This window comes from Nannobrachium achirus (assembly GCF_963921795.1).
Source record: "Nannobrachium achirus genome assembly, chromosome: 14".
In the NCBI taxonomy this organism is placed as follows: Eukaryota; Metazoa; Chordata; class Actinopteri; order Myctophiformes; family Myctophidae; genus Nannobrachium; species Nannobrachium achirus.
The window spans coordinates 42,395,694-42,408,838 of NC_137821.1; the positions used below are offsets into that span (position 1 = coordinate 42,395,694).

The 13,145-nt window shown below is 42.4% G+C and overlaps 1 protein-coding gene across 1 annotated transcript in view; it reads left to right on the plus strand.

Annotated features, from left to right (window-relative positions):
• The window catches only part of dock11 (dedicator of cytokinesis 11), a 161,035-nt gene that overhangs the window by 122,307 nt on the left and 25,583 nt on the right, over window positions 1-13,145 (plus strand). The window contains exons 44-47 of the mRNA XM_080741633.1: window positions 3,305-3,362; window positions 5,420-5,526; window positions 7,252-7,374; window positions 9,284-9,397. Of these exons, the coding sequence (XP_080597759.1) occupies window positions 3,305-3,362; window positions 5,420-5,526; window positions 7,252-7,374; window positions 9,284-9,397 (402 nt within the window). The remainder of the gene's footprint in view (window positions 1-3,304; window positions 3,363-5,419; window positions 5,527-7,251; window positions 7,375-9,283; window positions 9,398-13,145) is intronic.

The window sequence follows — 13,145 nt, forward strand, 5'->3', positions numbered from 1 at the left end:
CCAGTGGAGGGGGCCTTAACTATTTCATACTCTAGCTATTGAAAAATAGCAGATATACAAGCTCACAGCGCGGCACCGGCATTTTTCAAAAATAGCAGATCTACAATCTTGCAGCGTGGCACTCAGTGCAGATATACAAGCTCACAGCGTGGCACTCGGTGCCGTGCTGTGAGCTTGTATATCTGCTATTTTTCAATAGTTAAAGTACCCAGGGCCCAGAATTTGGTGCGACACCCCTGCAATGACATGCCTGAAACACGCCGTGGTTATGATGTTGCATTGGTGTTTTGCCATCTGTAACCAAGACTCTGGCCGACATCAAACAAAGCATGGATCTTATCTGCGGCGCGAGATAAGATCATCACACTAGTCACGGGAGCCTGCTGGTGTTTACAGTCTCTACCCAGACCCATTCATTTCCAAATGCAGGGCAGAGATGCAGTACTAGTGATGGGGAAATCGCATTCTGTACCTGGCCAGTTTTCAAATGAATAAAATGGATAAAAATAATAGTAGCAGAGTAAAAAAGTACAGTATTTGTCTCAGTCTGAGATGTAGTGGAGTAAGGTACTAAAATGCATAAATACTCCAGTAAAATAAAAAAGATTGAAAACGTAGAACTGTACTTAAGTACAATACTTGAACACATGTACTAACTTGTTGCTTTTGGGAATTCCTGGAACAAAATATTTTTGTGTTGAGGGGGTATTTTGGTGGTCCATAAAAGGTTTTGAGCACCACTTATATAGAAATATTATAGAAATATTTTTCAGATAACTTACATTTCCAGAATCGGCCTCAGGTCTTAATTAATTAATCTACAGTACGTGTAAGCAGGGTCGCCCTTACTGTAACCCTGAAGCCTAATAATTAACTCCCTTGGCCAGTGGAGATTCCCCCTTTGGATGGGCATTAGATGTTCAATTTTACATGAGGGAGACCCGTGAGAAGTTCAGTCACCCGATAGAGACTTGTAGATAGATAGATACCTTTATTATCCCAAGGGGGAAATTCAGTTGTCCAGTTGTAGCACAGCAGTATACAGTTATTTACAAAGTTACAGAGAAGTAAGAAAAACGATAGATAAGAGGAAAAAAACAAGAGCAGTACAGTACCAATAAAGAGAATGAATGTAATAACCATGTTATTGTCTCATTGTGTGAAATATCATAATATTCAAAACAAATATTTGACTCCAATTGATTCCCCACACAGTATTGACTTGATATAGCAATACAAAAATATATATTACACAGCAGTTGTGGGAAAACTAAGACATTGTTCAAAAAACACAATTCCGATTTTGGTCATTTTGGAAATAGGGCAAAAAATATATTTTTCTTCAATCCACTGTCTTGACACTCGAACCAAAATTGTTCTATAGACCATAATCTACAAATTGGAAGTGAAAAATAAACTTTAACACACATTTGAAATGAAAACAAAAAATGACATGTACAAGGAACCCCACTAGAAGGCATACGTTTCTAAACCTCGCGCACAGCATGTTTCCGCGTTGGTTAAAATAGCTGATCTACAAGCTCACGTTGTCTCGTGGATGCGACGCGTTGTGAGCTTGCAGATCAGCTATTTTCGCCGTGCAACACACATAGGACAAAGTATATAGTCAGGCTTGCGAGACACGTAACGAGGAGGAGATTCACAGTGCAGCAGCAGAGTGCAGACAGCACCTTATATCAACGTTCACGAGGGGCTGCGTGCAGTGTGTGCTATTGGAGCATGTGAATGAAAAGAGAGAGGAGAGGACAGACGACCGCGGAGGCGCGGACCGCCGCATGAACGGCCGACGAACGCCGACGAACTCCGTTCACGGGCGTCAGAATGACCGCGTTCGACAATATCGTTCATCAAGCGAAAACAATTACGTTCAGTTCACGTTCGCCAAAAATATGAACGTGTTCATGAACGATCGTTCTTTGAACGCGTTCGGGTACAACACTGGCAACAAGTATCTCACTGTCATTCTCTCACATCAGTCTCACATCAGTCTCTCACATCTCCCTCCTGGGTAGGCAAAGCGGTCGTTTCCTCTCTTACTCCAGTAACTGGTGATCTCCATCTATCTATCTATCTATCTATCTTTGCCGAGAAGTTTCCATTGAAAGGGATTAGCATGACTGCACTGTCTGTCATTGGGCCAATATTGACACTGTACTATCTACTGTATATGGTATGTCATAATAAATGATAGATGGCAAAATGGTTAACCAGAATAACCACAATCAAGAACTGCAAACCGCCATTTATTTGCTTTGTGCAAGTCCCAACACTTTTTTTTTAAAGGTTCTGTACAGCCTGTACTCTTGCCCAGTAAAACACATCATAACAGAAAGGTTATAGAAAGGTTGTCTCTGATACCTGGGATCCACATAAACAAACCTAACTCTGACAGGTGGGCGGCAGTGGCCGTTTGGCAACCTGGAAGACTTCCCAGTTCGATCCCGGGCTCCCCCCACAGTTATTATTGAAGTGTCCTTGAGCAAGACGCTGAACCCATCATAGGAAGGGAGCGCATTCCCTAGTGTGGGGGATATTTTCTTTAACCCATTTAAGCCTAGAAATTATTGAATGCTTTAACCAGTGAAAAATAGCAGATATACAAGCTCACAGCGCGGCACCGAGTGCCGCGCTGCGAGCTTGTAGATCTGCTATTTTTGAAAAAAAAGTCGTGAAAATGTGCAAATCTTTGAATATGTGTATTTTCAAAGCGAACGATTGTAACTCAAATATTGCTTCTGGGTGGTCCCTGGAACTAGATATTTTGAGATGGGGGTCCGTGGCCAAATAAATATCATTTTGGGGGTCCTTCACATGAAAAGGTTTGAGCACCACTGACATAGTAGTCTCTCAAGAACAGACTAACTGAGCTCCAGTTAAGTGAAAAGGACCTTTTCTTTGACGATGGCCAACCAGATTGCTGACATAGAAACATAGGTTTTTCAAAAAACCTTAGAAGGATTCAAAAGACACTTATAGAATCGGGTCAAAATTCAAATTTTCACATTTAAAAAAAAATAGCAGATCTACAAGCTCGCAGCGCGGCACTCGGTGCCGCGCTGTGAGCTTGTATATCTGCTATTTTTCAATTGTTAAATCATAAAATAATGATACACAAAATGTGTACCCGTTCTGAATGGGTCAATTTGGTCAATAGATCTGCTATTGTCACTGCTTCCGTGCGACAGACACTCTTGTATGATGAAGTAGGGCATTTTTATGCGAAAAGACAAGACAAGCGACGATGTTCACTGGGTCCTTCTGTCTTTTGCTCTTGTGTCAACAGGCGGCGATGTGTTACGTCCACGTGGCTGCGCTGGTGGCAGAGTACCTCCACAGGAAAAGTAAGCCCTTCCATCTGCTCTGTGCTCATGCACCCACACACGAGAAAAAATAACATTCAGAGACATTTACACAGTGCACCCTGTAAAGTTTTAAAGGCTTTATTTAACTCGGACAGTAAAAACATTTACCCATAAGGATCTAGAAACCGAGCTAAATCAGTGTGTGTGTCTCTGCTTCTGCAATAGAGCTGGGATCGGGCCCATTTTTTCTGTCTGTTCCGAAACATGTCCGACAGTTTTTTGTCCGCCCCGAATCGACGTCCGAGCATTATATTTCCCACCGCTTTTTTCTATCTTTTTTCACTGACGAAAACTAATCAAAACTAAGACTAAATATATCGATTTTTGGTTGCAGATCTAAAAGCTCACAACACGTTGCGCTTCGACGCATTGTGAGCACGCAGATTGGCTATTTTCCGCATGCAATCCAAGTGTAAATCAGCCGTTTCGATGCCATCAAGGCCCACCAACATTACATTTTAGTTGACAAAATCAACTGTAAATTTATTCAAAAACTAGACTAAAACTAAATGAAATGTTATTCAAAAGACTATGACTGAAGAAAACTTGATCAAAATTAGCTGTCAACGTTAACGCTGTCCTCCAGGCGATATGCGTGCCATTCTGCTGTTGACACTGTTACGATTCCCCGATCCGGTGGCTTGGATGGGTACAGTATGCAAACAGGCCCCCGCCCTGTCCATCACAAAGCCTAACCGCTTAAAACAAAGCATCCGTTCTCTGGAAAGGTGTTTTGTTTATCTAATAAAACCACAGGTCTTGATTTCCATATAACTGTGTACTGACAAGTAAATGAATGGCACACAACACGTATGCACGCACGCACGCACACAGCATCGCCACCGTTTGCCCTCCATTATCCGCATCGCTGCTTTACATAATATGATACTGTAGATCCGTGGTTCTCAATCTGCGTGTTTAAGACCTTTTTAATTAATAGTGTCCAAAAAAAAAGAAAGAAAAGAAAAAAGACCATTACTGCATCAAAAGTAATCAACATACGATACTATAAAAACTGGTCATTGACCAAATTGTCAAATAATATAAGAAAGAGCTGGCTGGTCAGCTGGTTGCTTAAACAAAGAATATGCAAATTGTATGCAAAATGCACTTTCCACAGTAAGAACCTGCGACCGCAATAAGCCTTCAGGCTTTATTGTGTTATTCTTTTGACCGAAATGTGCAATCTTGTGCAATCTCTTGTTTTGTACATGATATGCTCAATAAATAAACCGTCCCCACACACACACACGCACGCACGCACGCGCACACACACACACACACACACACACACACACACACACACACACACACACGCACACACACACACACACACACACACACACACACACACACACACACACACACACACAATTATTTGACGTTGTGTCACTGTATCATTAAAAGGATTCAATTCATGGATATTTTTTTGTTTTTGTCTCATTCCTAAGCCAATAATTTGAGGAGACTTTTTTGTGTCTCCATACGGCATAGGGAACCACTACTGGTCATCAACTGATTGACTTGGGAATGCAAAAATAATAAAAGAATACAAATAAATATATGTGTGTGTGTGTGTGTGTGTGTGTGTGTGTGTGTGTGTGTGTGTGTGTGTGTGTGTGTGTGTGTGTGTGTGTGTGTGTGTGTGTGTGTGTGTGTGTGTGTGTGTGTGTGCGCGCGCGTGCGTGCGTAAGGGGCGGCATAGCTCAGGGGTAGAGAAACCGACATTAGAGCACGAAGGGTTAACGAAAGGTTCCCAGTTCGAATCCGGGCTCCCCTTGAGTTAATGTCGAAGAGTCCTTGAGCAAGACTCTGAACCCCTAGTTGCTCCCGGTGAGCAGGAGTGTGCCTTGCATGGTTTCCTCCGCCATCGGTGTATGAATGTGTGTGTGAATGGGTGAATGTTAATGCACAATCTCTGTAAAGAGCCTTGGATAAAAGCGCTATATAAATGCACCATTTACCATTTATGTATGTATATATAAATAATCTGGACCACCTTTGGTTGACATTGATCTTGTGTGTGGCTCGGTCAGAGCTGTTCCCCAGTGGACTGGCAGCGTTCAAGAAGATTACCTTTAACATCGATGAGGAGGCGGCCATGAAGGAAGACACAGGAATGCAGGACGTTTACTACACTGAGGTAAGAGTAAGACATCATAATAATACAACGGAGTGGACACAGGACCCAGTACCTGGCAAAGAATATGAAGAGAATAGGACTTTTAAGTATATTCAAAGCAACAGTGATGCAGTTCTTAACCAAGCCCTTTTTTATAGTTACTGTAGAATAGATGTACCACAATATCATGTAAGCTCTAAGCTTGTAGAGCTGCTGCTGTTTTTGCTGTTTTGGGTGAAAACGACATCCAAAATAGGGACACCAGGTTAAAGGGGAAGACCACCCATTTTCAATATTGAACTATCTATACTATAATTTTGCAAATGTCTGTCTGAGTGAGTGTCTGTCTGTCTGAAACAGCGTTTCTCCTCAGTGGCTGGAGCAATTGATCTGAAATCACATCACCATAAGCATATGAACACACCTGACATAACTGTGAAGCCCGTTTGTCACTTTCACAAATCGTATGCTGTATATTAGCATTTTTATGCTGTATCTACTATCTATTCTGCATCTAGCATGAGGCACATCTATTCTGCATCTAGCTTGAGGCAAAATGTTTAACCAGCTCTGTGTGTGTGTGTGTGTGTGTGTGTGTGTGTGTGTGTGTGTGTGTGTGTGTGTGTGTGTGTGTGTGTGTGTGTGTGTGTGTGTGTGTGTGTGTGCAGGCAGGCGGGTGTGTGTGCAGGCGGGTGGGTGGGCGGGCGGGCTGGGGGGGGGGGGGGGGAAACAGTATCTCTGTAGCCATTAAACGAAACGGGTTTCTTACATTACATCATGTAAGCACCAGTTAAAGTTACTTTTCATCCCTCATATACTTCGTGCACAGTGCACATCCCATAACCTACACACTGCACATCATTTCGGAGCTCATATCTTTGAACGGGTAAGGGCTAGTAACATTAATATACCTTAGAGGAGTTGTGTGGAAATAGAACAAAAGTTCCCCCCCTTCTGTGTTGTCTAGAACTGGAGGATTGATTTTGGGGTTTGTATTGTAAAGTACAACTTGATGACATCACACATTGTAATTTACAATACAAACCCCAAAATCAATCCTCCAGTTCTAGGCAATACAGAAGGGGGGGAACTTTTTTTCTATTTCCACACAACTCCTCTAAGTTATATTAATGACATAGTTCAATATTGAAAATGGGTGGTCTACCCCTTTAAGTGTGGTTACCCAACCCACAGACGTGCCACATGGTGATGCAGTAGCTCACCAATGCAACATACTGTACCATGTTAAAATATACCAAAACCACATCGAAATATACTATTATGTTTTCATTAGAGGTGAACTTGAAAGTCTAGCAGGGGCTGCTGGGGGAAGTGTAAAGTGGCATAACATTATACCATCTCTAAGCTTATAATTTTATCTCGGTTTGAGGTTCAGGTGAAACTAAATGAAAATTCAGTCTGAGTGTCAGGCAAGGTTCAAGGTTGTACTTTATTGTTACGTATTTTGTACAGGTACATAAGAGTAAAACGTATTTTTGTTTGGCTTCCTTCAGACAATGCAGTGGTATATATAATAACAGCAAACAATATAATAATATCAAACAACAAAACAAAAAATATAAAAAGATCGTAATAATAAAGATAATGACGTAGAAAGATTTTTGAGAAAAGAAAAGTAAAAACAGAGTCCAAAAGGCACAAGGTTCAGTTTTGATTCGATAACCCTGCACCTTTTACACAGCGTGAAGTTAACAGTCATCCTTTAAACATCCCCCTTTTCTTTAGGAAGTCCTGGTGGAGCACCTCGAGGTGTGTGTGGAGGCACTGTGGAAGGCCGAACGCTACGAGCTCATCACGCACATCGCCAAGGTCATCATCCCTGTGTACGAGAAACGCAACGAGTTTGAGGTACAACACTTACGTCCGTACACTCAGTGCCGTGACGAGGCAGACACGCTACCAGCCACTCCATTCCTTTTGTTGCTAAGTGGTTAATGTTTTCATGTTAGAAAGCAGAGACACTCAAATCCGTTATAGCAGGGGTCTTCAACGTTTTCAGGCCAAGGACCCCTTAATTGAGAGAGAGATGAAACAAGGACAACTTTTCATAGATTCCATATAGTTTCATCGTTTGACAGCACAATCATCAGTGTATTTTGGATTCACGTCAATTTGTGTCCTCAGATATTTAACCACTTGAACCATCAATACTTAATGAACTTTACCTTTCACTCTGTACTTAGTGTGCTCTTTTCCCCTTCTACACCAAACCTCTTAGCCAAAAATAGCAGATCTACAAGCTCACAACGCCTCAGCGCGAGGCGTTGTGAGCTTGTAGATCTGCTATTTTTGGCTAAAGTTCTCCGAATATGGACGCTAAAGGTTTCTATCCCATTCAGCGGTAGGCAGAGTAGGCTGCCACCTACCTCGTGTGATTTGATCTAGCATCTAGTCTAAATGAGAAAATATAAATTGACTGAAAAAATCTCTATTTCCATTGTGTAAAGTCCTGATTGGACAGTATAATATGGAGAGGGCCTTGAATAACAGCTCAGCTCCCAAAGAAATGTTGCTCAACCAGTTTCTTGTCCATTCACGGCTAGGCAGCCAATTAATCAACTCGCTCATAGGGGTGCAAATATTTGCTATTGTCATTATCCCAACCCTCTATCTCATTTCTGGTTACGCTACTAGGGTTTACGGGGAAATAAATCTAACTGTCAGAAGTTCATCCTCTTTTTCCAGTCTTCACTTGAGCTGTTGCGTTCCTTGGCGCATCACGTTAGTGATTTTGGCTGCGAAGGCTCTGCATTGTGTCTGTCCGTTAAAGACATCGTTTGGTACTTTTTCTCTTTTTAATTTGTCCAAGGATTCAATATTACTCCTCTAGACCACCCGACGTGCTTAGAATGTGCGAGGATGTCTTGCCTGTGTATTTTCGGTTTCTGACTGTAAGCTCAAAGCTTCTCTGACAAATGGGCAAATGCAGACGTTGATATTGAATTGCATCCCTCAAAATGTATAATTGTGTCGCGACTGATGTGAATGCACCTCAACAACCAGGAAATGTATAGTCAAAAGAATGTGGAACTTTGATAATCAATGGAGGACTGCCCCATAGGTCGAACTCCCGTTGGGTTGAACAGCGTCGGCAGGTTAGATAATCACCCGCGACCGTCGGCAGGTTAGATAATCACCCGCGTCACGGTTACTGAGGTTAGGTTTAGGGTTAGAGTTAGGCATAGTTTTACTGAGGTTAGGATTAGGGTTTGGGTTAGAGTTTGGTGGTCGATCCAAAGGGTGTTCGACCTAATGACATGTTACCAATCAATGTGATCTACACGAAAAAAGCTCTGCCAATGGCTTAGTTGCACAAGCAATGTTGTTGTTTTTACTATAGGAGGTGTTTAAAAAGGTTGCTGTTTCCATTTGGTAATGGAGACAGGACGGGAAGGGAGAGAAGTTGAGACTACTAGGTGAGGATGAAGTCAAATCCAATATTTTGAATGAGCTGTTGGATGTGATCACAGCTTTTTAACAGTGAAATGTACTGATTATTGGAAGATCATTATTTAGGAGGAAATAGGCAATAGGTGCTGCATTATATGCGATTGCGAGGACTTGCACACATCACCAATGCGAAGCTACAGTGGTGATGCCAGTGGTGAGCGCACCTCATGGCACACTCTGCTGGCGCACAAGTAAGCCATGCATGGCCTACTTTGTGCACGACGTGCAAGTTGGCACCTCGACAGAGTGTGGTTCTAGTTCATAATGGATTCCACTCTGATCCCCTGTACGTCCTCTGTCTCCCCAGAAACTGAGCGCTCTGTACAACACCCTGCACAGGGCCTACAATAAGATCATGGAGGTGATGCACTCCAGACGCAGGATGCTGGGGACTTACTTCAGGGTGGCTTTCTATGGACAGGTGAGTAGCCTATGTTAAAACTGGCCGGAGTTTGGGAGGGCCGGAGGACAACGTTGTCACGCTCATGTCACTATGACTGGGCCATAAAAGTATGGAGTCTGTTGCCCCAAGCAAGGTCCAACAGAAATATGGATTCGTAGAAGGCTTATTCTAATGGCTAAATATGTGTGAATATGTGGCTGAAAAGCTCTGGTTTGCGATCAGCTGTGCACCAGTGTCTCATCACAGAGTAACACCCATATAAGTAACATCACCTCAGGACAACACACCACTATTAAGATCATCATCATAATAACATCAATAATGAACTAAACAAGCCCCAAAAATAAAACATTTTGTCTCATGATCAGGCACAATTCATAACAAATTAACAATATTAATAAATCATAAAGCAAATGTTCAAGTGGCTTCAACATAATCTACTATACAGATTATAACCAACAGAGGAGGGGATAGGTTGCAGTAATGAGCCTCAGGTCAGATGTGAAACCACCACACATCCGCCTTATATACTGTATTAGTGGGAGATAGCGGGGCAGATAAATGCATTTTTGCACTAAAATACTTCACAAGTGGAAAGAAACCTAAAACTTTTCACAAGTACTCCTTAGAGGTTGTTCCTATGATAACACGTTAGACACTGAAAAATCAAAATGGCTGCCATGTTTCCAAGATGGCTGCCTCTGAACAGTACGCCAGCCAGTTAATGTCCAATTTTCATAACATTAGAGTTGTTTTGTAGGTTTTAAAACATCCTGAGTTCATTTATTACACTTTTAAAGCAGCCAGAATAAACTTTCTGACTTTTGGTTGGGTTTCCTCACCTGGGACCCCCCAAACAGACCCCTGAGCCTATCTCAGTAATCGCTTTGTTCCTGCTCCAGAGCAATGTTAAATTAGATCATAACTGAAGCATTAAAGTTGTTGTAACTGGGATCTGAAAGCAAAAATGAGTAGTAGCAAATACCCAGGGGTCTTCCACAGGGGGTCCGGGACCCCTAGGGGGTCCTCAGAGTTACTACAGGGGGCCTGCGGAATCTTTTTTTACATTTGAAACTGTTTTTATTAGTATTCTCAGTATTATTTATAAAAAAGAATTGTGTTAGACAGACAGGTTCATAGGTGTTACTGCAGGGATTGCAAGAATTAAGGTATTGCAACTTCTCACTTTGGGCACGCAAACTAACATGTCCATTTATTGCACTGCGCACACACACACACACACACACACACACACACACACACACACACACACACACACACACACACACACACACACACACACACACACACACACACACACCTCTTTGTTATCGTCACGCCAAAACCCGCACCCTATCCTCTTAAAGAGCTCACGGTCAATTGTACCCAAAGAAATTCACTACTATACATGTCCTCCCTAATAGTGTTGACAATTTCCACTATAGCATTTGCAGGGAGGAGTGCAAGGCAGGTTATTGTTTGAGCAGCTGCACCGTCAGACAAGTCCAGACAAGTCCCTCTGATCCAAGTCCCAAGCGAGTCGCAAGTCATTTGGTCCAAGTCTCAAGCAAGTCTCAAGTTTTTTCTGTTGTGGGCAAGTCGAGTCGAGTCACAAGGTTGTCAAGTTGAGTCGAGTCACAAGGTTGTCGAGTCGAGTCACAAGGTTGTCATGTCAAGTCGCGTCGCGTCGCGTCGAGTCACAAGGTTGTCAAGTCGAGTCAAGTCACAAGCTTTTCAAGTCGAGTCACAGGTTATATCTCAGGTTTATATCTTGAAGAGCGAAATCTTTCTTCCTAAAGTAAATGTCAAAAAATACCATGCATATCTGATCATTGTGTTTGGCTGCTTCCGTGCTTGTGCTCTCGCTTACATGCCTGTCTCTAATCAATCAAATCAATAAAAGTGTGAACCTAGCGTGGCGTTCACGACTGCTTTGGTGAGTGGCGTAGCGGCAAGTCGTCCGAGTCAGCGTGTCTCAAGTCGAGTCGGGAGTCATTGTCTTCCAAGTCGTCGAGTCTCAAGTTCTTGCCCTTATGTCCGAGTTAAGTCGCAAGTCGTCAAATTTGCGACTCGAGTCCGAGTCAAGTCGAGTCATCATGACTCGAGTCCAATTGTCTGTGCACCGTCCCTTGTAACCTTTGTTTCAGCCACATTTGAGTACTGCCTTTGGACCAGGGAGGGCAAGAAACCTGACCGGAACATACCCTCCACTCTCTGAATTCCATCTATTTTTTTTTGTTTTTCAATTGATGGAAGCTCAGGGCAATTTGTCAGGCAAAGTAGGAAGTGCAAACACATGAAGAGGCTGATACCCCGATTCCTTATCAAGTCCTTGCCTCCGGTACAAAAAAGGAAATTTATATATTCGAGTGAGTTCAAGTTATTGGATGTTACAAATGTCAAGGGTTCCTTTGCGTACATACCGGTAGTTTTTCAGGTGCTGACTGGGGAAGAACATTTGTTGGAATCACCAAAAAGACATGGGTCAATGCCTACTTGATGATGACCAAGCCATTAACCGCTTCAAGGACCATGGCAAGGTCATTGGCCATTCCTCCTGGTGAGCTTCCATCAACATTGCAGTCGGAACATTTTGCATGCCATGTTTACAGTTCAAAAGGTCCAACAACCCTGGGATTACTCAGATGGGAACTATTTCTATCAAAGAACTTAGAGGGTGAGATGCTACCTCCAACTCGTGCTGCACTGCTACCACATTACCTCCGTGCCAACTCCGTCACAATACAGGATAAATCATACCTGACAAATTGCCCTGTGCTTCCACCAATCGAAGCAAATAGATGGAATTCAAAGAGTGGAGGGTATATTCCAGTCAGGTTTCTTGCTCTCCCTGCTCCAAAGGCAGTACTTGAGCTCATCAAATGTGTCTGCAAAGCAGGTTGTAAGGGACGGTGCAGCTGCTCAAATAACCTGCCTTTCACTCTATGCTATGGTGGAGACTGTGTCAACACTATTAGGTTGGACATTGAAGATGATGATGATGAAGACGAATATATCCTGCATGTCTGAAAATACTGTATTTTAGTGAATCTCTTTGGGCGTAATTGACCATGGGCTCTATAAGAGGATAAGGTGAGGGTTTTGGGGTGACAATAACAAATACCTTCATTATTGCAATAGCTGTCAACCATAACTGTTTAACACAAAAACATTATAAATAATACTGAGAATACTAATAAACCATCAAAGTACAATACATAAAACCAGGATACATAAAAACATTCGAAGTTTCAAATGTAAAAAAAAAAAAAGATCTCATCGAGATTTGGCAGGCCCTCTGTAGTAGCTCTGAGGACCCCCCCAGGGGTCCCGGACCCCCCGTGGAAGACCTCTGTTATTTGCTACTAGTCATTTTTGATTTCAGAGCATATTTCAGGTCTAATTTAACATTGTTCTGGAGCAGGAGCAGAGCGATTACTGAAATAGGCTCAGGGGTCTGTCTGGGGGGTCCCAGGTGAGGAAAGACCCCAACCAAAAGTCAGAAAGGTTATTCTGGCTGCTTTAAAAGTGTAATAAATGAACTCAGGATGTTTTAAAACCTACAAAACATCTCTAATATTATGAAAATTCGATATTAACTGGCTGGCGTTCTGTAAAACATCCAAAAAGGTGGCCATCTTTAAAACTGGCGGCCATTTTGAAAATTAAGTGTCTAATGTGATTTTTCTAAAGAATGACCCAAGAGGTACACTCTGTCAAATTTTGGTGCTTCTTTCCAGAACTGAAGTATTGTTCTCCTTAACTG